At 31.8% G+C, this 26245-nt stretch overlaps 1 protein-coding gene and 1 long non-coding RNA gene across 5 annotated transcripts; one reads left to right on the forward strand and one right to left on the reverse strand.

The window, feature by feature from the left end:
• The first annotated feature begins 2562 nt into the window (after window positions 1-2562).
• On the forward strand, window positions 2563-21374 carry LOC100141967 (uncharacterized). 2 transcript variants are annotated; one of them, XM_064357426.1, is made up of 5 exons: window positions 2563-3020; window positions 8907-9227; window positions 9322-9540; window positions 12071-12394; window positions 20978-21374. In XM_064357426.1, exons 1-5 carry the CDS (start codon window positions 2848-2850, stop codon window positions 21168-21170), a joined length of 1230 nt encoding a protein of 409 aa, XP_064213496.1. In that variant the 5' UTR covers window positions 2563-2847; the 3' UTR covers window positions 21171-21374. The 2 variants fall into 2 exon arrangements, with proteins under 2 accessions (XP_064213496.1, XP_064213497.1); XM_064357427.1 differs by lacking the exon at window positions 9322-9540 and having other exon boundaries at window positions 2571-3020; window positions 12170-12394.
• Window positions 21375-22679: 1305 nt separating this feature from the next.
• On the reverse strand, window positions 22680-25251 carry LOC135266541 (uncharacterized). 3 transcript variants are annotated; one of them, XR_010334642.1, is made up of 5 exons: window positions 25237-25251; window positions 23800-25096; window positions 23463-23733; window positions 22911-23409; window positions 22680-22858 (listed from the first exon to the last, which is right to left on the reverse strand). It is a non-coding gene; the product is annotated as an uncharacterized LOC135266541 (long non-coding RNA). The 3 variants fall into 3 exon arrangements; XR_010334640.1 differs by having other exon boundaries at window positions 23463-23521; window positions 23589-25096; XR_010334639.1 differs by having other exon boundaries at window positions 23463-25096.
• Between the last annotated feature and the right edge of the window lie 994 nt (window positions 25252-26245).

The raw sequence follows: 26245 nt of genomic DNA on the forward strand, positions 1-26245 counted from the left end.
ACGTTATAATTAGTTTAACGACGATAAAGTAAGATGTAAAGTTTATAACTGCATTAAGTGCATTAAGTAACAATCAGGTAGTGGCTACTTTGAATATTACTGCAGCCGCAGTTATTTTAATCTCAGTTTAAGAAAAAACGAATCAATTAAACTTGTGTATTAGAAGATAAATTATTGTAATACATCGTTTATGCTCACAATAAAGTATTTTGAGCTAGGGTAAACACTTTCTGTCTTATTTTACTCAAACAACCTAGATTGTTTTACAGCCTCGTAAAAGTTTACACATTGCTGGATTTTTTTCAAAAAATTAAGAAAAATAACAACTTTTTCTAATTTTTTACTCTGTATATTTGTGTTCCATTTGGAATTAGTATTCATGGACACTGTGTTAGTGTTGAGTATTTATTATTCTTTTTAATGACTGAGTAGCTTTTTCGCTTTTACAAAGAGAACCAAATTAGAACAATCAATTAACCCAATTTTGCAATTTTTGATAAAATGAGCTAACTAACTAACACAAAGTAATTTTAATTATTTTAAGAATAAAATCTGCGTTTTGTAACACCTGATGAGTGTAGAAATTGCTATTTCAGAACGTTTAAAACAATCTGTTTGTTTAAAACACTTCCTGAATGTCTTGGAATTCATTAAATTTTAATTAAACGTTAAAATTATCGAATAAAACTAAATTTAATGCTGCATACCGTAATTACTAGCCATATAATTTTATTGTAAAATATTTACATTTCTGCAGTGCATAATGTACCAAAAATAACGAAATAAACACAGGAATATTTTCTAATCTCAATAAAAAACTATTGACAAAATCATTAAAAAAAAAGTTGTAAAACCAGTAAATAAAAACTGTAACCATTATCTATGTATCTATAGAAATCAGCAACAAATTTACAGTTACAGCAGTTTGCTGACAAAATTACAAAAAATAATAAAAAATAAAAACTGGTAAAAGTATAAGTTGTTTATGTTTAAAAAATTTGCAAAAAATAAACGAGGTATCCAATCATAAAAATACTGTTCTACCTTTTAGAAGAAAAAATTTATCAAAATCGGTTAAGTGAGTAAACTCTGTAACGGTTTAAAATGAGTCAAAATAGCTAAAAAATACAAAAAATATTCAAAAATTTAATTGTAGTCATTATCTTAATAAAAATACTGTGCGATTTTATTAGGTGATAAAATTTTTATCAAAATCGGTTAAGTAAGTAAACCCTGTGATAGTTTGAAATGAGTCAAAACAGCCAAAAAATCGAATTTTGAAAAATCTTAAACATAATTTGAATTCTTGTTTTTATTTAATAAAAATACTGTGCTACGTTTTAGAAGATGATGAAAAATTTATTTAAATCTATTAAGTAAGTTAACCTTATGATGTTTTGCAATGAGTCAAAATAATCAAATAATCGATTTTGGAAAATCTTTAAAAGAACAAATTTTTCAAAATTTGAATTCTTGTTCTTATTTTAATACAAATACTGTGCTATGTTTTAGATGATAAAATTTTTAACAAAATCGGTTAACTAAGTTAACCTTGTGATAGTTTGAAATGAATCAAAATAGCCAAAAAAAATTTTTTTTTCAAAAAAATTAAATATAAAAAATATTAAAAAATTATAATCTACTCATTATCTTAATAAAAATACTGTGCTATGTATTAGATGATAAAATTTTTATCAAAATCGGTTAAGTAAGTTAACCTTGAGATGGTTTGAAATAAGACAAAATAGTTAAAAAACAATTTTTGAAAAATCTTAAACAGAATAAATATTTCAAAATATTAATTCTAGTCATTTTAATACGAGAAAAACATAATTTAAATGCTTTTTAGTATAAAAGAATATTTTATGAGTTAAAACTAAAACAGTAATTATCAAAAAATTTAAAGCACTAATTTATTATTACTATTTTTTTTCTTGCAGTTAATCACACAGTGCCTTCATTAAGACTATTATTATTTTTCTACTAACTGTTTTAAAATTATTGAAATAGATCATGTGCTTTTAGCCACTTGTTAAGACAAAATAAAATAAAAATATTTCTGAGCAAAATAACAAAATATTAAAAAAAAATGCCATGAACTTATTTAAACGAAAATCATTGGAATTTCAACGCTATTTTGATTAAACAGGTATTTAGTTAGAACAAATTCAATTAATTGCAAGTTGTTTTTGATTAGTAATGAAATTATTCTGCTATACCTTGCATATGAAAGGAAGTTTCATAATCGCAGAAAAATTCTTTAAATAGGTAAGGCAATATTTGTGTTTATTTAAAATAAAAAACCAACGCACCGAACACAGGTAGGTAAGTATGATTCAGATCAATCGAAAATTTCTGATGAATTCTTTTTATCAGTTGAATCATTTACTATCTGTGCAAATCCGGCGCCAAATTAACGGAAAAATTCCAATTATAAAATTTCGGACTTTGGTCCTGTTGGAACTTTTGCGTGCTGCAATTATGCAATGATCTAAAGCGTCCTAATGAGTCCTAATAACCGCCAAGGTTCCCCAAATTCGGAACCTTTGCCCCGTCTCCCTCCCCCAGCATAAAAGTCGAGTCGGTCGTCGAAATCGCCACGAAAAGGACGCAAAGGAGCGAACAAAAGACCCCAAAGTCCTTAAAGCTGCGCTTGTAACGTTTAGTTCTTCCAACAAAGTGCATCGAAGTCAGTATCAGCGCACACGAGCCAAGATCAAGACGCTTAAGTCCAATCGCGTGTCAATTGTCCGCGTGCTGCGCTCCCGAACTAATCATCGACGTGCACTTATAAAAGCACGTCCGAATTTTGAAAAAATGGAGTGATTTCGCGAGTGGCAGTGGCCAATGTGGCACCTCAAAGGGACCAACTTCTGGTGCTTTTGCCACCTGCTCGTGGTGGCAGTCTTGGGCGAAGAGATCAGGGACTTTATTGCCCACAACTCTTTGCCAGATGGGGAAGTTGAGACCAGGATTTTTTACAAGGGACTCAGCGCAAAGGAAATCACAGTCGGACGAAGGTAAAAAATCGCGCTTGTTTGAACTGGGTGATGGGCTCTAATGGCCCGGTGGGTGTTTGTCGGTTTCCACACCGTTGCGGGAAAATTTTTTCGCTTCGACTACCAGTTTGTTGGCAGGTTATATGTCTAAGATTTTTATTTAGGCCATTTAAGGTGAAGGTTGGGATTTTTGCGTTTTTTCACGCCCACACCCAGATATGATTTGTTCTCTCGTGTTAGTTTAATGACAATAACATGAAATTATAAAGGAGTGGAAGAAAAATTCACAAGTTAACATTTAAAGCTTTGTTCTTTCGTCAGCTTGACTGGCACCAAAATTGACGCTATTTGAATTAAAGCTACTTCCGCTCAAATCTGGTCTAGTTTCACTACCATTTTTTTATCATTTGCTGTATTTATTTAACACTTGTGAGTCGTTATTCTGCTAAACACTGCGATTACCCAAAATTGTCAAGTCAAATAACACAGTAATTGGTAAATAAATACCTAAGTAAATAAAGTATTTCGTGAACACGTAAAATTATCAAAATTTACGTACCTGTAAAGAATAGTTTACATTTCATCAGTGGCGTAGAAAAAAAAAGGAAAAAAAATCGACTAAAATTTTGGCTTTATTTAAATTTGCTCCTGTAGTTTTGTAAGTGCTAGACTTTTTTGTCCAAGATAGAGTATGGAGATAAGATGAAATTACGCATCAGACCACGAAATTCTAAAGTCCACCCATTCATAACAAGTAGGAAAGAAAATAAAAATAGTATCTTCTGAAAGAATTAGGAAAGAATTTGAAAAAATTAAAACTGTTTCGATAAAATCGCGTCAATTTCGAGTCATCAAGATCACACCACTCAATTCTAAGTCCATTGAATTTTATTACTGGGTTTTAGTGCTACTTGGAACGTCGTTATCGCTTTTGCAAAATCCGGTTTATTTTCGCGTCTTAAAAAAATAATCTGTAATAGTTTGGATTATCTCACTGGTTGAAAAATCAGGCGATTGGGCAAAATCCAAACCCTTAATTAAGAGTGACATTCCTTGGCCCAAAGGAACTCAGTGATTAATTATTACAATCCCAACCCTTTTACGGCTTGTACAAGGGTATCACGTGTCCCCAACCCCTCATAAAAATTATGTAAAAAACTTAACTAATGTTGCCGAATTCATACGATTTAGGGGTGAAGGGCGTTAAGCTCCACAGATCAAAACCAAGTGACTCACGAGATGATTCGATTACAATCGAGAGTCGGGAAAAAAATTCAGAGGCGTGTGCGTGAAATTTCACTTTGTTGAAAAAAATCGACAAGACATTGATGGGTGAGGTCCGTATAAAACAATAATTACAAGTGTTCGAACGCTTACAAACCAACAATAGCGCATATAAAGTGAGGATCAAGTAGGCGAAGTTACATATTCGAAAATAAACAAACGAGGGGCGATACATCGCCATCTATTGTATTTTTATGGTAAACACGCACGACGGGTTTTTGAGACAAAATACGTGGTTTAATTATTATTGCGAACTGGTTTAAGACTAGTAAGGCTGTCATCAGCTCGCAACTTTTAATTTGAATAATTAAGAAAAACATGTAAGGGAAGGTGGGCTAATGCCGATTTCCCATCACTTTCTCATACATCGAATTAAAATTAAAAACCTTAATAACTAAAATATGACATTCTAAATAAAAAAACAATACAATAAATAGTGAGACTGAAAAGCAAAAAAATAAAATAAAAAATAGTGTAAAAAAATAAAAAGACAGTAATATTAAAACTTTGTAGATCCAAATGACTGAAACAGTGATAAATTAAAAAAACAATAGAACTGCACAAAGTAAGAATATAAAGAAATTGGAAAACTGAAATTATAAGACAGTGAAACAACGAACAACTGAAAAATTTTGGAAGTGAATATGAAATAGAGGAAATTAAGAAACTAAAAAGATGAAATACTGGAAATAAACTTTAAAACTGCGTAACTGAAACACTAAGAAACTATGAGTTTGAATAACTGGTAGCCTGAGAACATAAAAAAAAGAAGTTTGTTAAAAGTTGAATAACTTGGAAAAGTTAAATGGAACACGCATTTTTTTATTTTCGCTTCTCAGAGATTATTAAATTGTCTAAATAAAAGCAAAACTCATAAATTTTAAATGCCCAAGTTAATAACTGAAGAGATTTGAAGATTTTTGACCTAATTTGGTACATTTTGAGTTTTGTGAGAGAATCTTGCGAAACAATTGAGTTTTTGCTGAAAAACTTGCGAAATGTTTGAGTTTGAACACGAACTAATTTCGAGAATCAATTTTTATCAAAAACAAATCGATCCACAATTTATCCACGATTTTTGAACCCAAGTGTAATAGAAAACTTGAAATTGTCTTAGAAAACTGCGAGATTCTAGATGGATTGGCCGACATTTACAAAATAATCAAACAACAGTTTTTTGCTCAGTTTTAATCGCCTTATGATTCGTCCGCTTTACAGTTGGGAGTGCAGTTCCCCTCCCATAGCCAATGACAAACGCTTCAATCGTCTTGCAATTTTTTGTGCACTAGATAAACAAGTAGGAGGTGATTTTAATATTTTTATTGGTCAATTACTCATTCGTAGGACAAATGAGACAACAGTCAAACCAGTTATAGGGCTGGTCTTTCTCACAGAACTGGATTTCGCCTTAGGTGCGAATAAAATGGTCGATTCTGCTTAGTTTATGAAATAATTTTGATTTTTTTGACAAAAACACATTTTTTTTAATGTATTACACAAAAACTAAGAATCCTAGATAAGTAGAACTTTCACACAAGTAAGTAAAATCCACACTGACGTTTGAAAAAATTAATAATTAAAATTAAACTAAGTAAGTAAAATCCACACTGACGTTTGGAAAAATTAATAATTAAAATTAAACTAATACAAATAAACAAATATGTATTCAAAAAAAATTAGATGTTTAAACTCTGACCAAGGAACTTTAACACTGAGAAACTAAAAACACAGAAACTCAAAAATATTTAGACTGAAATTCTGAAGAACTAAACGTCTGAAAAGCTGAATATAAAAAAATTGAATAAAAAAAAAATAAGCAAAAATTCTGTGGGTCTAAGAGACTGAAGGGATAATAATTAAAAAACTATAAAATCCTAAAGTAAAAACATTATAAAATAAGACAGTGAAACCACGAAATAATGAAAAATTGCGGAAATGAATAAATAAAACATAAAAAGGGTGTCAGATATTTACAATCCGGTCTCTATTTATAATTTCTACGGAAATCGTAGGGCTTTTCCCGACCTGTTATGCAAATAGTGACCAGTTTTCGCCTCGTCTATAAAACTTCAACGATAGTGTTGAGTTCATACAACTTTTTGGCTGAAAAAATAGCATTGCTGTATCAATAACGTTACGGCACACCTTCAACAGCATTCCCGTCCAGTGCAGTTATGTGTGTTAGCAGTAGACTTAGCCCTAGATCATTACGTCCTCCTTTTTTCCTTGTGTGTGCAGCCCCCTTTGATGGCTCCACTCGACTAGCATTGTTTCAAATGGCGCAATAAAATAAGTCCATCAATTCCAGCCGACAAGTGGACAAGTGTACTCTTTACAGGAGCATTTTTTCGATTTTTTTCGCTTGAATTAATGTCCACAGATAAACAATAATGAGACGGTGTGAAATACAACCGAAAACGGTGGATTTAATTGGAATTAAAGACAATTAAAACGTCGGAATAAGGAATGCGATTAGGGAGGATCAGCTACACCCCAACGATGATTTAGATAAAACTGGTCACGTGGGAAGGTTATTTGTAACCGGATTCTGATTTTTTGGAAGTGGATGCAAAATATACACCGATCACTTTCACAAAATAAAATGTTTATTTGAATTTGAGAGAGCTATTTTATTCCCCGTCTTGTAAAACACGATCTTGATGTTTTGGGCCGCACACTTGAACTTGCTTAAAACCTAACACGTAAACAAATCACACTTTAACTAGTTCAAAAGTGTAATTACGATAAAATACGGTCGCAAAACGCATGTTTTATTCAATAAATAACTCTCCTGGCTGAAAAATCCGTTTCTGTCCTAGAATTTCTCTCTGGCTTCGTAAATCACCGATCGATTAAATCTACCTCCTAATTGTTTCGAAACTGTTGTACTTCTTTCGCGCTGGACAAACAAACACACATCCAAATTAGACCGGGCCGATCAATCACGATCGCTGATAAGGCGTTACACGGATTATTTCGTTAAATATTTGAGATTTAGAGATAAAGTCCGATGGAATACTCTTGTCGAATTTTCCGCGTGCGTGTCTGTGCTCGATTCTTCAAGTCGAGATCGAGAGGGTTGAAAGCACTCTTCAGCCCCTAAACCACTTCACAATCCGGCCCATTGTGGTCGGCCGGATTTGCAGGGCCGGGCCCAAAATTTCAAAACTTGGCGAGGAAAGTTTTATTTATTTTATTTAGTGGCACAGATGTGATAAGGCACCCCGTATTTACCGTGGGAAGGGTGCACTGTACCTGCGAGATTTCCATAATTCGACTAAAAGCCACTGTTTAGGCGGACATCTGGAAGGAATTTTAATGTTTGTATATTTTTGTATGAGGCGACTGCCAAAGAAGGCGTTCAAGGGCTCCACTCGACGAATACTAAGGCCTAACTAAATTGTTTCAACTTGAGAAAGAAATTTAAATAATCTAACATTCTTAGCATTTTGAATTATGAAAATTTTTACTCGTATTTAATTTTTTTTAATATTAAACTTTGTCTTAAATGATAGTGCTGACAACGCTTATCACAGTAGTGAAAACCGTTTCTTTGTATCTGCTCTCTAACTCAAGTTATTTGCATTTAAAGCTGAAATTATGACGTCATATCCGCCTATCGAGAATTTGGTCCAATATTAAGATCAAATGGATTTCGAACTAAACTTTGGCAAAAAAGTAGTTTATTTTTGATTTTGTGGAAGGTGTATGAAAAATGGTCAGATTTTTGTAAGTGATAAGAGGATGCTGTGATGAGAGGCGGCTGTGACGTCACGATTTTTTTCTTTCGAAGCGATTATCTCGCTTATTTCACATCGTAGAAAAATTTGAAAAGAACGTTCTGGTATAGAACGAACGATATTTTCAATAAAACAGGTAAAATAACTAAGTAAACGTCCATAGCAGCACTGATTCTCAAGACTTTTTATCAATTTGAATTCTTCCAACATTAGCTCAAATTGTCAGAGAATTCAATTGAGCAGAGCGGCAAACCAATTTCGAAGTTAACTAGATGAGAATCATTTAAAAACACATTGTATACAATGTACAATGTGTTCAAAAATGGTCGTTCATCAAGTTGACTATGAGATTCAAATTCAATGTGCCGCTTTTTTTAAGGACTATTTTTTGTCAAATTTTTGAATAGTTTTTTACTCAATTTTTTGCATTTTTCGGTAAACTTGTTTCAAGAGTATAGTTTGTTTTGATTTGTGTTTGATATTTCGGTGATTTTTGTTGTTGTGTATTCTTTCGTTTTTAGATTCGAAGCCTTTTGCATTATTTTGACGGCATTCACAATTTATATTAAGCGGCACATTACGTTCAAATTTCATAGGTGACTTGATTTTTGAACACACGACGAAAATATTGCCTTTCGTCTTCAAAATCGATGATAATTCTTTACTTTTTTACTGAGATCATGGATTTTTTCAGGTAAAACCTTTATGTTGAATGATATTTGAAAAAAATCCAAAATATAAAGATAATTTTCGAAACAAATGTCAAATATTTTCGAAATAAATTAGGTACATTGTAAATTATTCTTGAAGTACCTACTTTGTGGAATAAAGGACAATTAAAGGAAAAAAGTTATAATTAATGGAAAATATTTTTTGGTTCTAGGTCCCTTAGTGACATCAAATTCCGCCAGTTAGCAGACCGGCGCCACCTCCTCCAACTGATCTACAACGGTGAGGATTTGAAAGACTGCGAAATCGTCCATCAAAGAGACCAAGTACTAAAGTTCCTAGAAACCTTTAAACACGATTTAAGAAATCTCATCTCTACCTCAAACATCACAATCGAATCCTTAGATAATAAAAAACTACCCACAGAAATCACTTGGTTCAACTTCACCCTTTTGGCAAACACCTGTAAGCAGTTGCACCACCGGATGAAGCAGGAAGTATTACAACTAAAAAATCACCACCAACAAGTTGAGAGGTAAGTACTCGTAATCTGCGTCGTGTCGTGCCCGTGTTGTGTCAGGTGGTGGTTGCTTCAATTTGTCCAAAATTTACCTAATTAGTTGTGTTAGGGGAAGGAAAAAACGGGCCTTTTTCATCGCTCCGGGTACGTTATGGTGTGGCGATTCTGACAATGCTGAAAGGTATAGTCAGTTGGGGCCCTTTTTCTATATTGATAAGTGTTGTCGAAGACATGACCATTGCAAAAGAAACATTCCGGCTTTTACTACGAAATACCACCTTCATAACTACTCGCCTTTTACACTCTCGCACTGCCGCTGTGACGCAAGGTAGGTTAAAAAAATAAAGAGGATTCCATCTCAAAAAAAATGGGAAACACGCAATTAGCAGTGTTTAAAGCACGAACGAGCGATAGCGAGTGATATTATTCAAAATCGCTCTTTACAATATTTTTTCGATGACCACAAGCTCTTTATTTTGTCGAGAAAATTTAAAACTAAAGCCAAATTAAACTCCAAAAACAACAGGTATTACATTAAAAAAAAAAAAAATTAAAATCACAGAGTGCATTACTGAAAAAAATGTTGATATGAAGAAAGAGCAGTTTTAATTGGTTTGAGCAATAAGAAAGCTCAAAGTTTTAATTTTATAATGCCATTTTTGACATGATTCTGTAATTTGTTGGCTTAATTTTAAAAAAATCATGTCCAATAATTGAGTTTCTGCTGAATAAGCGCTTAAAAAAAGGTAAATTTTTGGTCATTTTCGACCAAATTTGGTGTTTTTTTTCGTTTTTGTTTGATAAAAACAGAGAAAAAAAACTTGATTTTTGGTTTAAAAACGTGTTTAAATCTTCAGAACTTGCAAAAATAATGTAATTTTTGACCTAATTCTGTGATTTATTGGCTTACTTTTTAAGAAACTTTGCGCAATTATTGAGTTTTTCCTGAAAAGGTGAATTTTTGGTCATTTTTAAGCAAATTTAGTGATTCTTTCGTTCTAGTTTAATAAAAACAGAAAGAAACGCACGATTTTTGTGTTTAAATTCTCAGAACTTGCAAAAATAATGCCATTTTTGACATAATTCTGTGATTTATTGGTTTACTTTTTAAGAAATTTTGCGCAATAAACGCTTAAAAAAAGGTAAATTTTTGGTCATTTTCGACCAAATTCGGTAATTTTTTCGTTGTAGTTTAAAAAAACAGAAAGAAAAACGTTTATTTTTGGTCTAAAAATGTGTTTAAATTCTCAGAACTTGTAAAAATAATGTCATATATGAAATAATTCTGTGATTTATTGGCATACTTTTTGCTAAATAAACCCTTAGGAAATGAAAATTTGTGGTCATTTTCAACTATATTTCGTTCTAGTTTAATAAAAACAGAAACAAAAACTTAATTTTTGGACTAAAAACGTGTTTATATCCTTAAAAATTGTAAAAATTATGTTATTTTTGGAATAAGCAGAAAACAAAGGAAGCAAGTTCAATGAAAGAAATTTTAATAATTTAAACAATAACCCAAACAAAAATTAGGAACCTATTCAAAATTTCTATCAAGCAAAAATCTCCAAAAGCGTCTTTATTTTTTTGATATTTCTTTATCTAAATAACTATTAGATTATTTATAATAATATTAATATAACTTATAAGACTTTCTGATGGTTGTGCAGTTGTGAACTGACACTATTTAACATAAGTATTTTTTTTGAAAATTATTATTCTCAGATTTTGTTCAGAATTTAGTGCAGTTTAGTAATACATATCTTGACAATAAGCAGGAAAATAATTTACAAATTTGTGTACAACAGTCTTCTTAGAATTATTTATTTATTCTTGAAACTCACAAAATCGTAAATGTGACGAGGATATTTGAAAATAAATAAAAATTTGCCTGTTATAGGAAGAAATATTTAAGAGATAAAATCGATGTTTGCGATTTTTATTAAAAAAAACTACATTTTGTATTGCAGTAATAATAAGCGAATAGACTGGTCTACAATAAAACTTTTTTAAATAAAATTAGTATTAATTATGAAGATTTGAATGTATCTGTTCGATTTCAGTTGATGAGAATATAAACAACTGAAAACTACCAAGAAATAATTCATGATTTTTTTTCTCGTAAATGTCATTCATTTTTTTAACTTTCACTTCTTTACCGAAAATCTTAGCGCAGTATCGATAAACATGAAGAAAGGTGTCATCACAATGTATTAAATATTACACATAGGTGGAAGACGATACAACAGAAAATAGCCCGAGAAGAGAGTTTATTTGGTTAAAACTTTATGTAAAATATGAAAAAGGAAAAACTACACAGAAAAATGATGTCATATATAAAAAAAATTTACAAAGTGTTTATGAAAAAAGATATTTTGGAGACCAGTGTTTAAGTATCATTATACAAAGTGTTCAAAAATGGTTGTACATCAAGTCGACTATGGATTTTAAATTCAATGTGCCGTTTGCCCGTTTCATTCAAATGACTATTGTTTTTACTCACATTTTTTTGCATTTTTCTGTTATTTCAAGTCAAAGAAATGTCTCGATTTGTGTTTTATATTTCCGCGAATTTTGGTGTTGTGTACTCTAGTTTTTAAAATCTGAAGCTTTTTGCATTATTTTTACGCATCTGTTTCTTTGACAATATTTTTGACGTTCAAATTTCATAGACGACTTGATAAAATTAGAAACAATTTTTGACAAATCAAGCAACCATTTATTTATTTTAGGTTGTAATTTAATTTCTATAAATAGAACACACAAATAGAACAAAAAAAATCAACTGTCTTGTTAATGTTCGTCGAATCTCTTTCGCCCCAATGAGCCTGATTAAAAATGCGCTCGAATTCCTCTAGCACAAATCGATTATTTTCCGTGGAAAAACTTCCCTTGGAGCACGAAAGCCGGACACAACACGCCGTTGTGCGTTTTTTTGAGTTGCTTGAATTCCTTAGACACAAACGCGACGTTTCCGATTTATTGAGAGTTCCTGGGACGAAATGGTGCGGGAAAGGATATTCCGCTGATAAGTACACCCGTCTTGGGGGCTTCTCCCGGACGGATAAGTGCTGTCGCCGGCACGACCTCTCCTGCAGGTTCTGGATCGGGGCCTTCGAGACCAAATACGGGCTGTTCAATTGGAGGATTAACACCATCATGCATTGTAGCTGCGACGAACGGTAATGATGGCTCTCCAAGTCGGTAAACACCGAGGTTTTAGGATGAGTTAACACTGATTATCATAGTTAAACGGTTGGTTAAGAGGCGAAACGAAACGTCACAGATTCTGTGCCACTTTCAATCGAAAAATTGTGGAACAGACTTTAAGTTTGTTGTGTTCCTTTTCCAATTACAACCGACGAAGCAATTGTGGAAATGGCCCGCCGACTCTAATTTCCCTCTTGTTAGACACCTCTTAAAATATTCACAGCTCGCACCTTAAAAGACGTTTCATTACGTGGAAAGTGCTTCTTCCATTGTTTTAGCATCTCGCTTGATTTTTTCTCCAAATATTTAGAGCGTTATCGCGGTGACAATCTCGCCTCTCGAAAAATTACCTGGACATCCCTGGCTCGTATTACAAGTCGTTATCTGATTGTGATGTAATTTGGTTATGGATTTATTTATTGAGATAATTAGTTGGTTGGGGGTTGTTGCTGTCAGTGCGGATTAAGTTGGTCAGTAAACTGTAATTTTGGACGGTATGTCGTCACTTGAGAGCGCCTTTTCAAGTCTATTGTGAGGGTTGTGTTAGGGAGCGGCAGGGGGTCCTTCTGAAAATTCACCAAATTGTCGAGGGTCGTTTGTGGACACCGAAACATTTGTCTACAATGGGACAGGTGCGCGGGGATGATTGTTTTGGCCTGAATAAGGGTGGTTTTCTAGGGATTTTGCCGGAATTTGGGCACAGCTGGCCGAAAACGCAAAAAAATATGGAAAAATGTTATTAATTTATTGTTATTTTTTAATTTTTTTTTGTTATCATTTTTTTTCATTTAGAGTTTCAGTTTTTTTTTTGAAATTTTCTTTATTCTTTTGTTTTATCGCCAAAATAGGTGAAAACTACTGTTTAAAATAAATAATAAACTGTAATTAAAGAGTAAAGTCTCGCATGAGTAGAGCTAAACAAAAATATAATGATAAATATTCTCTAATTTTCTTCTATTTTTAGAGTTATTTTTTTTCTTCAATTTTGGACAAGCGTTTTCTGTTAGTATTTTATCTCATGTTTCTTCAAACCTTTTTTCTGCTGTTTGAAATTATTTTGTTTTTGTTGTCGTTTTTCTTTTATTTTTAATTTTTTTACTTGTATTATTATTATAATAATAATAATCAGTTACAATTGAAAAAACTAAAGTTTTGCTTGATAACAGCTTGACAAAAATATAAATAAGAAATATGTATTCTCCGATTTTATTTTTTTTAGAGTTAATTTTTTATTTTTTTTGCTTTTCCCAAGTTAGTTATTTTATTGATGTTTCTTCAAACGTTTCCTTCTTTACCTTCATTTTATTATTGTTGTAATTTTTTCTTTTTTTTATTAGGTAAATTATCATCAATTAATAATAATTCACTAAAAATAATTCATTACCTTACTTCCATTATATTATGCAAAGATTTGAATTGACTTCAGTTATTTTGAAAGAATAAACTTCGAAAAATTTAAGTACAGCAGGCCAAAAACACAAAGAAACTCTTAAACATTATCAAATTTTTAGTAAACAGTAATATTTACATTTTTTTATGTTTATATTTTTGTTACTTGTTTGTTGTTTTTCTCAATTTTTTCTCGTTACCTTTCTTTTTTCAGTTTTCTTTTATTTTTCTGTGTTATTTGACTTATTTTATCGTCAAAATAAGTGAAAAATGCATCATTACTATTTTGCAAAGTTTTTACTTGTTAAAAGTAATCAAAAAACCACTGTCTGAGCAAAAACACAAATAAACATTTTTTGATTTTCTTTTCTTTTTATAGTTACTTTCTGTTTTTTTTAGTTTTCCACAGACTTTTTTGGTTAATGTGTTTTATGTTTCGTTTCTTAAAAAAATTTGTTTTTGTTTTTTCTTTTTTCTTCATGAAATCATCAATATTATTAATAATTCACTAAAAATAATTCATTTCTTTACCTCCATTGTACTGTGCAATTGAACTGACTTAGTGAAATTTAAGTACAGCTGACTGAAAATTAAAAAAAAAACTCTATACATTCTCACAGTAAAGATATTTTTTTTTTATTTTTTTAATGTTTCAGTTGTTCTATCCAATTTTTTTCACAAATGTTACCGTTTTTTTACACTTCATTTTTTGTTTTTTTGCAGCTTTTTCGTATTCTTCATTCTCACATTTTGTCATCATTAATATTCTTTAAATTATTTTTTTCCTATTTTTTTTTCTTTTCTAGTAACTAATTTTTAGTTCTATTAACCATTAACTACAGAATTTTTTAGCCACTTCTTCTCCATTTCACTTTTCATATTTTGAATTGTTCTAGGAATTAAGCAAAAAAACTTTTGTTTTTAAGATTTTGTCTTTTTCACGTTTTTTCTTATTTATTTATTTTGTTTCACTTTTACAAGCTATTACAAAAAAAAACTGCAAAGTCAAATAACTGAAAAGTGTAAAACCTCAGTTGTTTTCTCTATTTTTTTTGATTATTAATTCACAACAATAGCTGATTGCTATTTTGCCAAGATTTTAATTGCAGTAATTAGGCAATAAAACCACTAATTACTCACTTAAAGCAACTCAAGCCTGTGCAAGTACAAACACAACTGTTCCGTGAAATTCGTCTGCAGTTTGATTGTTTCTGAATTCCAATTTTATAGTTTGATTAAAATTCACAAAAATCACGTAAAAATCGCCTTTTGTTTAGCACTTTTACGGCCATAAATCACTCACACCTGGCGTTATGGCTTACGAGTCATCAATATTTAACTAGTGGCTGATAAAAAAGTGATCTGTTCTGAGTCGAGCGCGTTTTCTCAAAAAAACGCGAATATTCATTCACACATTGTGGTTTTATCACCTACTTCCGGTCGACCGCCGCATTAGTCCGTGTTTACGACCATTTGGAAAAAATTTACAAACCGACCCTGAATCGCGAATAAATCACCGAAATAAGCACCAGGGACGGATTGAATCTTTATGAATAGGGTGGTAAAATCGAATTATTATTGATTAATAAATATTGGGGTATCGTGGTGTGCGTGGCGCTACTCGAGCAGAAAGCACAAATGACTAACGTGCGAGCCAGGGCCGGCGCAGGCACGCTTTTTTTCCCGAATTAATGGATTCAAGATTGGGATTCGTCTGCCGTTCTAGCAATCAAGGCCAGACTTTGGTGTACGTTGAAACAATAATAATAATAAACATGATAACAAACAGTTGGGGAAAAAGTTTGGTTTTGAATAAATGTGAAATAAAGTCATCAGTCCGGTCCTGAAAATGGAATCCTGGGCCGCGTTGACACACAAGCGAGAGGCGGCAAAGAAATGACCCGAACGAGTATTATCTGATTGAGAAGTATCTTCACACTTGGCCGCGCCTTTTCTGCGCCTGTCAATTGTTAGACACGGCCTACTGTCTCAATGCCGCCACCGAACCGCCACATCGCTATTTTACGATCGGCGGGGGTTTCTTTGTCCCTTTCGCCTTCACACCATGTAATTAACAAGTCTACACGATTTGGGCAAAATTCAGACACCTAGCAAAAATATTTCTAAGCAAATTTTTGCTGATTTACTCTCTAGGCCAAGTTTACACGAATTAAGGCTGAATTAGCGTATAATTTGCTGTTAAAGGTTAATCCGCGATTAGTTCGTGAGTCGGAGCATCTGATTGGTTCAGTGTGGTAAGGTGATTAGTTAATTCGTGAATCTAAGCATCTGATTGGTTCAGTGTGGTCACGTGATCAGTTAATGCGTGAATCTGAGCATCTGATTGGTTCAGTGTGATCACGTGATTAGTGAACCTAACTTTTGATTACAATTAACTTGTATTAAGCATGTTTTAAGTTTACAAATTCATATATTTGTTAATTTTATTTTTTACATTTAGTGACGTTTGTAACGTTATCCGTTTTTTAAATGTGACGTCATTTTTACCTTTTTTAAATGATAACGGATGTTTTTGTTCTGATAATAAGAAAGAAATCAAAAGTTAAAATAAAGAATAAAAAAATCAATTAAATAAAATTAAAAAAATATTAATAATGACACACAAATAGCGTTATTAATTTATTCTAGCCTTTTTTATAATAGGTATTTGTTTTTTTTACCTTTTTTGTAATTAAAAACAAAAGGAAAAACTTCATTTTCCTTCTAAAAACGTGTTTAAATCCTCAGAATTTGCAAAAATTATGTAATTTTTGACATAATTGTGTAATTTATTGGCTTACTTGTTAAGAATTTTTGGCCAATAATTGAGTGTTTGCTAAATAAACACTTGAAAAAGATAAATTTTTGGTCATTTTTGACGAAATATGTAGATTTTTTGACCTAGTTTAATAAAAACAGAAAGAAAAACTTAATTTTTGGTCAAAAAACGTGTTTAAATTTTCAAAACTTTTCAAAACTTGCAAAAATTATTTCGTTTTTGACATAATTGTGTAATTTATTAGCTTACTTATTAAGAATTTTTGGGCAATAATTGAGTATTTGCTGAATAAACACTTAAAAAAGTTAAGTTTTTGGTAATTTTTGACCAAATTTGGTGTTTTTTTTGAACTAGTTTAGTAAAAAGAGAAAGAAAAACTTAATTTTTGGTCTAAAAACGTGTTTAAATTCTCTGAACTTTCAAAAATAATGCCATTTTTGACATAATTTTGTAATTTATTGGCTTACTTGTTATGAATGTTTGGCCAATAATTGAGTATTTGCTAAATAAACACTTGAAAAAGTTAAATTTTTGGTCATTTTTTACGAAATATGTAGATTTTTTGACCTAGTTTAATAAAAACAGCAAGAAAACTTAATTTTTGGTCAAAAAACGTGTTTAAATTTTCAAAACTTTTCAAAACTTGCAAAAATTATTTCGTTTTTGACATAATTCTGTAATTTATTAGCTTACTTATTAAGGATTTTTGGGCAATAATTGAGTATTTGCTGAATAAACACTTAAAAAAGTTAAGTTTTTGGTAATTTTTGACTAAATTTGGAGATTTTTTTGAACTAGTTTAGTAAAAAGAGAAATAAAAACTTAATTTTTGGTCTAAAAACGTGTTTAAATTTTCTGAACTTTCAAAAATAATGCCATTTTTGACATAATTTTGTAATTTTTGGTGATTTTTCTCGTTCTAGTTTAAATAATTAGCACAAAAACACTTAATATGAAACCTAAACACCAAAAATTGCAAAAACTTATCACCGCTTGTAAAAAAAAAAAGAAAATAGAAGCGATTTGTACAAAATTTTTAAAAACGTTTTTAACTTTTTTATTTTATTTTCTTCTTTTTTTCTTTTTCTTTCAGTTTAAACGAAAAAATCAAAAACCAAAAAATTTCAGTGTATCATTTCAAACAAATCACTCTGTATGATTAATATTCATAACAGACATGCCACTTTGACAAAAAACTAAAAAATGATTAGATGACGGCTTTCTGTAATCTTTTAACCAAAACCAAAATTTCAGGGTTAACTTGATCCAGTTTTTGGAAAAAACCTGGACTGCCTGAGCCAGGCTTGCTTGATAAATAACTCAATAAGCAATATTCCAGTCCGAACAATGATAATTTTCATCACTTTCTCGTTGAAAAATCTCCGTTAGCGCCGTTAAAACTTAACGACCCCGCTTGACAGTCTTAATTTACCACTGCGATGCGCGGGAAATAATCCGTTTTAACGATCAACAAGTTTATTTGTTTTATTACGACAATAATTTTAGTAGCAAGCGTCCGTTGAAAAATGTATTTTTTTCCTCAACCCTCCAAATTGCGACACTTGTTATGTCGTTTCCGATCGACTTACCCCGATCAGTGTCAATTACTCGCAACTTTATTTCTAACGATTGCCTTTGTGTCGCTTTTTTCAGATTAGCTCAATTCGTGTGGCGGTTTAAACGAAGCCGATCATTAGTGTTGGAAAGCTTCTTAGTTCTTTGTCCGAAAATCGCCGTTTTATGTCAATTAGTTGCCCAGACGGCTATAAATTATTGCATCGGAACTTATTATTAAACTATCATGAATAAAATTAAGGAAAGTTCAAGATCGAAAAACAGTGCAATTTGCGCGCGAGTGACATTTATAGGGCTCGAAAGAGCCTTAAATCATGCTTTTATATTAACAATAAATTACGCCGACTTGTAATTTATGTGGTGGGATTGGAGCTATCTCACAAGTCAAATAAAATGCCCGATAATTGATTTTCTAAGAAGTGGCTAAAAAGCGTCATTTCGACTCAACTTAAGCACACTTTACGGACAACAGAGCGTCACTTGAGTACTCAAATATTTACTCTCTAGTCTAATTGAAGCTATCTGCTCCAAATTACCATAGAATTTTCACGCGGGTTCGTGAAATTCTTCGACAAATGGAGTTATTTTTAGGAGGCATAATAAATTATAGCGATTCCAACTAGAAAATTATATTTAGGCACTTTTTCTTCGATAATTTTTGTTTGGGAGGTCGGCACACGTGCCCGGCACTAAATTTAAACGAAGGCCTAACCAAAGTGCAACAACAAAATGTTTTATTTCACGTCCTGATACATAACACATGTTGATAAAGTTATGTCTGAAAATTTTTCAGGCGGTGCACTAACCTGTCAGCAAATTGCAACGTTAAGGCTCATAAAGACCTAATTTGCCAATTTTTTAACTAATTTGTGCAAAATATTAATGTTAATTTAATTTAAAAAATTGTGTTAAAATATCAGCAAAAAACGATTACTAGCTACCAGCTGGTCAAGGTCAGGTCAGCCTAAAAAAATTTTTTTTTTAAACTAACTCCAGCAAATTTTTATGCACTTCTACATGTCTTAACAATCCAATAAAGTTGTTAAAAGTCCACAAAAAGTCCAAATGTTCGATTTTTTGATGTTTGATTTTTTCAATTTTCGTCGCAGTTTTTGTCGATTTTGGGTACCCGGAACATTTCTCGAGCAATAGCTCCGGAACTATTAGAGATAACCCCATGAAGTGAATTATCGTTGGAAAGCTCTTTCAATTATCTATTTTTTTTAAAAAAGATTATTGTTCTCCGACTAATAGCTTTCGAGCAAATTGCTGCTAAATGCAAAAATTGGTAAAATTTTAAAAAATTCATAACTGAAAAACTATTGGGAATTTGGCAATTTTCTCGATGCCAATCGATTCCCCAGATCATTTTGCATAGGTATGGATCAAAACAGTTTTACTTTTTAGAATAGTTTAGCCGTAAATGAGAAAATAAAAAAAATTAAAAAAAAGTTAACACCCCCCCCTTAAAATCGGTCAATTTTTAAAGTGTCTCAAAATCAAATGAAACCTATTTCATCTTATAGCTTTTGATGTGCTCTTTACGATGGAGCAAACCGTTTTCTTCTAGCTCTTTTAGTTTGGCCGTAATCGGCGTTTGAAAATTGAAAAATTTTTTGCGAGATATCGCCTTGAGTCCTATGCCATTTTGTAGAGTTTTTTATTCCGGTTGTCCTCCATTTTTCCGTTTCTCGATATCTTTAATAGTTTCGCCGTAATTGGCGATTGAAAATTGAAAAAAAGTGAAAATGGAAACCTTTTTTTGCGTTTTTCTCGGAAACTGTAAGACTTAGAGCAACGAACAAAAAACCATCTGATAGCGTTTAATTTTATCTATTTTTTCGACCAAACCCGGAGCCGCTCCGGACAACGGTTCCGGCTACAGAGGCGATCAAAGTTTTGCACTAAAAAAATTCATAAAAAAAAAACTAAAAGTCGTAGAGCATTGCGGTTTGTTCGATTGAATTCTACGGCTCATTTTACATATTATATCAAATTTTTACAAGAATTAAAAATTTAAAATTTTTTGCTTAAATTTAGGGTAGCCATTTGTCACAGTGAAAAATTTTATTCATTAAAAAAATTCATAACTCGAAAACTAAAAGTCGTAGAGCAATGCGGTTTGTTCCATTGGATTCAGCGGCTTTTTTTCTTTATTATACTAATTTTTCAGGCAATTTAAAATTTTCAATTTTTTTGCTGAAATACACTACTTACCTTCAAAAAGGTGAAAAAAAATTTTTTTTAAACTAACTCCAGCAAATTTTTATGGACTTTTACATGTCTTAGCAACCCACAAAAGTTGTTAAAAGTCCACAAAAAGTCCAAATGTTCGATTTTTTGATGTTTGATTTTTTCAATTTTCGTCGCAATTTTTGTCGACTTTGGGTACTCGGAACATTTCTCGAGCAATAGCTCCGAGATAACCCCATGAAGTGTATTATCGTTGGAAAGCCATTTTCATTATCTATTTTTCTCAAAAAAGATTATTGTTCTCCGACTAATAGTTTTCGAGAAAATATTTTATTTCAGGTCCTGATACGTAGCACATGTTGATAAAGTTATGTCTGAAAATTTTTCAGTCGGTGCACTAACCTGTCAGCAAAATGCAACTTTAAGGCCCATAAAGACCCTCGCAAGTCGTAGTCGATGGCCCTAAAGCCACCCGATGGCCTCTCGAACTGCACTGTCCGAGAGATGTTTATTGGCTTGACTTACGAGGGAATTAAGGGATTATTGCACTTTGGTGTCACATGGCCGATAATATACCGGTTTGGCGCCTGATTAAGCCATAATTACGCCGCTTTTGCAGTTTTCGGGCCTGCTTGAAGATGGTGGACTCGAGCGACGCTAATCTGGTCGGAAAGTTGTTCTTTAACGTCGTCCAAACCAAGTGTTTTGTCATTAAGCCGAGGAAGATTTGCGTCAAAAGCACCTGGTGGGGGCAGTGCGACAAGTACAAGCACGTGAAGCAGGCCATCTTGAGGGACAATCTGCCGTATTAGTGATTTTGTGATTGTAAAATTTATTTTTGTACATAGGTTTATGTGCCAAATTAGGCTAGTTCTGTGGTAATTCTACTTAAGACAATATTAGGGCCATTGTCTCTGCGTACTAAGCTGTCGTGTAAAGCTATAAGCAATATTGTAATTTATTTGAATGTGGACGTGTACCGAGCAATAACTTGAATAAATCGTTGTTAATTTTAATTCTATTTATTTATTGAAGTCCTATCAACTGGAAATATAGTGCAAACTATATAAGTGGAGTATTCAATTAATTTCTTCAAATAATATTTTTTAAACTCACTTTAGCAAAGTTTTATGGACTTTAATATGCCTTTACAACCCACTCGAGTTGCTAAGAGTTCAAAAAAAGTCCATATGTACCCGAAACATTTATCGAGCAATACTATCGGAACTATTTAAGATAACCCTATAAAGTTTATTATCGTTGAAAAGCTCTTTAACTTATCTATTTTTTTCAAAAAAAATCATTGTTCTCCGGCTAATAGTTTTAGAGAAAATTGCAAATAAAAGCAAAAATAAGTAAAATGAAAAAAAATTATAACTCAAAAACAAAACGTCGTAGAGCAATGCGGTTTGCTCCATTGAATTCAGCGGCTCATTTTCTGTATTATACCAACTTTTCACGAAATTTAAAATTTTCAATTTTTTTGCTCAAATTTCCTGAGTAATAATAAACTTACCTTCAAAGAGGTGAGTAGATAGAGATAGCCGGTTCAAAAACCACCTCCACCTCCCTCTACTGCGCATGTGTGAAAATTGTGTCAGTCAGCCGCAGACGCAAGCGCGTAATCGCAGCTCGCTGGCCTGCGACCAGCTGGTCAGCCGGCCTGCGGCCGACTGACGCCATTTGTGATGATGCAAATATATTTATGTAGTATAATAATAATAATAATAATAATAATCGTCGCCATCTTGGAAGTTTGAAAGTCGGCGGCGGTCATTTTTGTTTAATGGTAAATTGGCGCCAAATTTAAATTATTTCAAAATTAATATTTGAAATTAGTCGGCCATGTTTGTTTGTTAAAAAAAATGGCGCCAAAATTTTAATTTATTTAAAAATTAATATTGGGTGTAATGTTGGTAGCGCCGATGTCGTCACAAATTCCGCCTAAATTCTCACGTTAGATGGCGCCACGGTCTGCAAACTTTTCGCTAGATGGCGCTGCCGTCAGCGCAGCCGTCAATCAAAGATGGCGCTGGCCTCCATTTTTTTTTTTAAACACACCCCCCGCCCGTTTGCGAATATGCAACCAAGAAAACAAGTAGTAGTAGTAGTAGTAGTAGCTTTTTGGGGTTGTGAAATTTTTGGTTTTTGGGGTTGTGAAATTTTGAATATATGATTTTTGAAATGTGCAATTGTGAATACATGAAGTATATATACAATACATGCTGTATTGAGTTAAGCAAAATATCAGAAAATCATCGCGCTTGTCACTAATAACTAATAAAGGAAAGTCATTATTTTATCGATAAGGAAAAAAAACCTAGTATATGTAGTTTTTTATTTTTGTAATGTTGTTTGCCTAACTTGTCTGTTGCGCACCAAGTTTATTTTGTTATTTGTTTAAAATATAATGCAAAAAAAGTTGTTGTTGTTGTTGTTCCTTCCATGGGGAGTCGAACCTCAGGTAGGTAGAGTGGATAGTGCTGTCTATTTTGGAAACCTGAAAAAAATCATAAATTAGTTTTTTAAATAGAGGTGAACATGACACTTACCAAAAAATTTTACATTAATCTTCGTGAACAATACGTTCGAAATTAAAAATGTGGGCATCATGTTCCTGATTTCCATTAGCTTGCTTACGTCCCATATAAATCAAATAAGATCCGAGTCCTTCCATTAGTGTCGTAATTATGGTATCATTCATAACTGCTGTTAGTCGTTTAGGTAAAAAAACTTTACCGACGTTGTCCAGATATGCTACCATCATAACCCCATGTTGTGTGTTTGCCTTGGTTAAATTGATGATTTTATATTTCTTGTTCACTTCCAAATCGTTGGCACTGACATATGTATCAGTATATTCACAGGCAGCAATTTTATTCAGATTTAATAGTTGATCAGCCATTACAGAATCCTTTGAAATTTAAATGCAAAAATACACAGCGGAGCACATACAACTTCTCACAAAGATAGTTTTAATAAAACTGGTGAAATGTGTAAAAAACGGAACTTTTATAATCAATTTTTGCGGTTAACAGATAACACGCTTTCCTAAAAAATAAAAATGAAATAAAATATGATTTAATACTAATTTTGTGGTTTACCTTATCGTAGGAATTTTGTGACGCACTTTTTGTTTGATAAAAATTTGATAAAAATTTTCCTAAAAAATTAAACACATTTTTAGCAATCAAATGTGGTAAACAAATTTAAAAAATTAAAGAATTTACCAAAAAAAGATTATTTATGTTGGTTTTAGAGAAGAATTCAGTAGTCTGAATCGGAAGAATTTGTGGATGAAGAACTTGTGCCGAAGTCAATATTTTCGATAAACTTACGATGCGTCTTTTTGGCACAACTTTTGTAGGTCTGAAGCTGAAATTAGATGTTTAAATTAGATGTTTAGAAAGAACGTTTTATTAAGTTGTAATATAAACTTACTGTAAACAAACACTGATGAATACACCAACTACACCAACTATCTTCTTCACGAGTATAATCTGTTAAATTTTCAACCAGGACTGCATTGTGTGTAATAATCTTTTTAAAAGATAATTTTTTCAATTGAATTAAGATGGGTTCTCGCGGACAATTAATGTTAAATATAGATAAAGTTTTAGGTCCCGCTTGTATGACACTCTTAGTAAACTCATCATATTCAAAGTAATTATTTTCATTAAAAAAGTACAGCTTTCCGTTTAAATATCTAAATGTCCTTGTTATTTTATTAGGAACACCTTCAAATAATTCGTTTGTTAAACCAGGAACATTATATCCAGAGATGCAACTAGATAATGTAATATATGTATTATCTCTGAGAAAAAGATAAATACCACCTGAGTAAGTTGTTATCGCTGCCGAAATTGGACTTGATATTTTAAATTCTTCGCTTATAGATTTCGGATAATTAGTTTTAAATCTAAAAGTAGATAATGAAAAAAATATAAACTTCAGCTTTTACAATAATTACTATATCATCTGTTGAGGGTTTATGATAAATTGTTGTAAATTCTTCAAAATCTTTTGGTAAAAAATGTTAACCGCCCAGTAATTAATTAAGGTTTTGGATATGAATTTTTACCTATTTCAATTAAACAAATCCACTTTTTTTATAAAAGATGTATAAATGTGTTTTAACTATTAGAAATGTATATATTGTTTGTAAACTATTGGATATAAATTTTTTGGGGAAAATGATTGTAACGATAAATTAATAATCAAATACAACTGGATATTTATAAAATTTTTGATTCATAAATTTACAAGAAAAAAACGTTAGACAGGAAATAAGATAACAAAAATAATCAGAATGAATATTATTTTTTATTATACATAAAACAAACTACATACTTAAACTAAAAAAGTCATACACCTAAATAAATTTTTAATTGCAGTTTTTAAGCCAAACCTAACGCTATGAACATCATAAAAAACGCTATGAACATCATAAAACGATCCAACATGTATGAGGTTTAATGTACCCATACCCAAATGTCAATTATACCCCGCTCCTCATCGGTGTCTATCGCGGCGGTCAAGCGCCCCACGGTAAAAATATCAAAATAACCTCCAAGGGATGGGGGCGGTTCCAGTCGCAGATAGATGTTAATAAGGGAAACCCACTCGAAGGTGCCCGCGGGAATTTGGGTGAGGAGGTGGTCCACCTCCTCTTCGGTTAACCCAGCGTGGTTAACAACCAAATCTGGGTTATAGTCCCCATAGTAACCTGCGGGATGTTCTGTAACAAAAGAAAGAGAAATTTAATAAATAGATTACATTAATTTATTAAGACTGATGATGAAGTGTTGTAATTAAATTTCAAACAATTGATTCGGAAAAAATTTAAAATAAAATAATGTAAAAATTATTTCTACTTACTAGACATGATGGTTGTGTTGACTGTTGATATTTCAATAAAAATTATTTCACACACTAAAAGTTGATCCCTTTATACTTTTTGTAATCTTAACTAGAGTGGAGAGGGCAGGTTAATGAAGTAGGAGAAGGAAACGAGATTAAAACTTTAAACGTTTATTTCGGTAAATTCTGAATTACATAATTATAAATAAACCGTACATTATTAAGACTACAGATACATATTTTAGTTTTTAAGTAATGATGCATACATAACGGAAGTTGTGGTTGCAATTTTGGACAAGAGTTTGCTTCCTCCAAATTGATGATCCTAGGGTAAAAGTCCTTTGAATCGAAAAATTGTCTTAAAAAATCCTCTTTAACGCTTCCTTTTACGTAAATAATATCGATAACATCATCGATAATATTTTCTTCTAGTATGTTATAAATATTTTCATAGTCGATATTTCCACTGTTGTAACGTAATAGATGATGATTTAATTCTAAATATTTCACTTGTTTTTTTACATCTGCACTTAGTTGACGAAACGGCACCGGTGATTTAAACAAATAGTGACCAGTTCGATGTCCATCAAATATTGTTAATTCTTTAACGATGAATTCAGGTATATAAAATCCTTGAACATCAATCACTACTACCTTCATGTTGAACACTTAAATCTAGACTGAAAAATTTGTTCACGATGAGCAGAATTTAAGATCTCCTTTAAAATATTTTTCATTTGATTAATTCTAAACTTAAACCTTTCTCTGTCTGCAGCGCATTGTATCCAATAGTTTCCTTTTCTAGCATCTTGATAAGCATATGACCAAACTATTAGATTATGTACTTCCGGAGCACTATCACTTATAGTAACACTTTTTTTCATCCTTATATCAGTTGTCTAATTATTCCTGTTAACGGATAGTACTGCATTATTCTATCATGAATGATAATACAATAAGCTCTTGTATCGGCTGGGAAATTATTATCGCTTTCAAATTCTAAGCTGATATCAATGGTGGAACTTCG

The sequence above is a fragment of the Tribolium castaneum genome, chromosome 6, assembly GCF_031307605.1.
Source record: "Tribolium castaneum strain GA2 chromosome 6, icTriCast1.1, whole genome shotgun sequence".
Taxonomy (NCBI): domain Eukaryota; kingdom Metazoa; phylum Arthropoda; class Insecta; order Coleoptera; family Tenebrionidae; genus Tribolium; species Tribolium castaneum.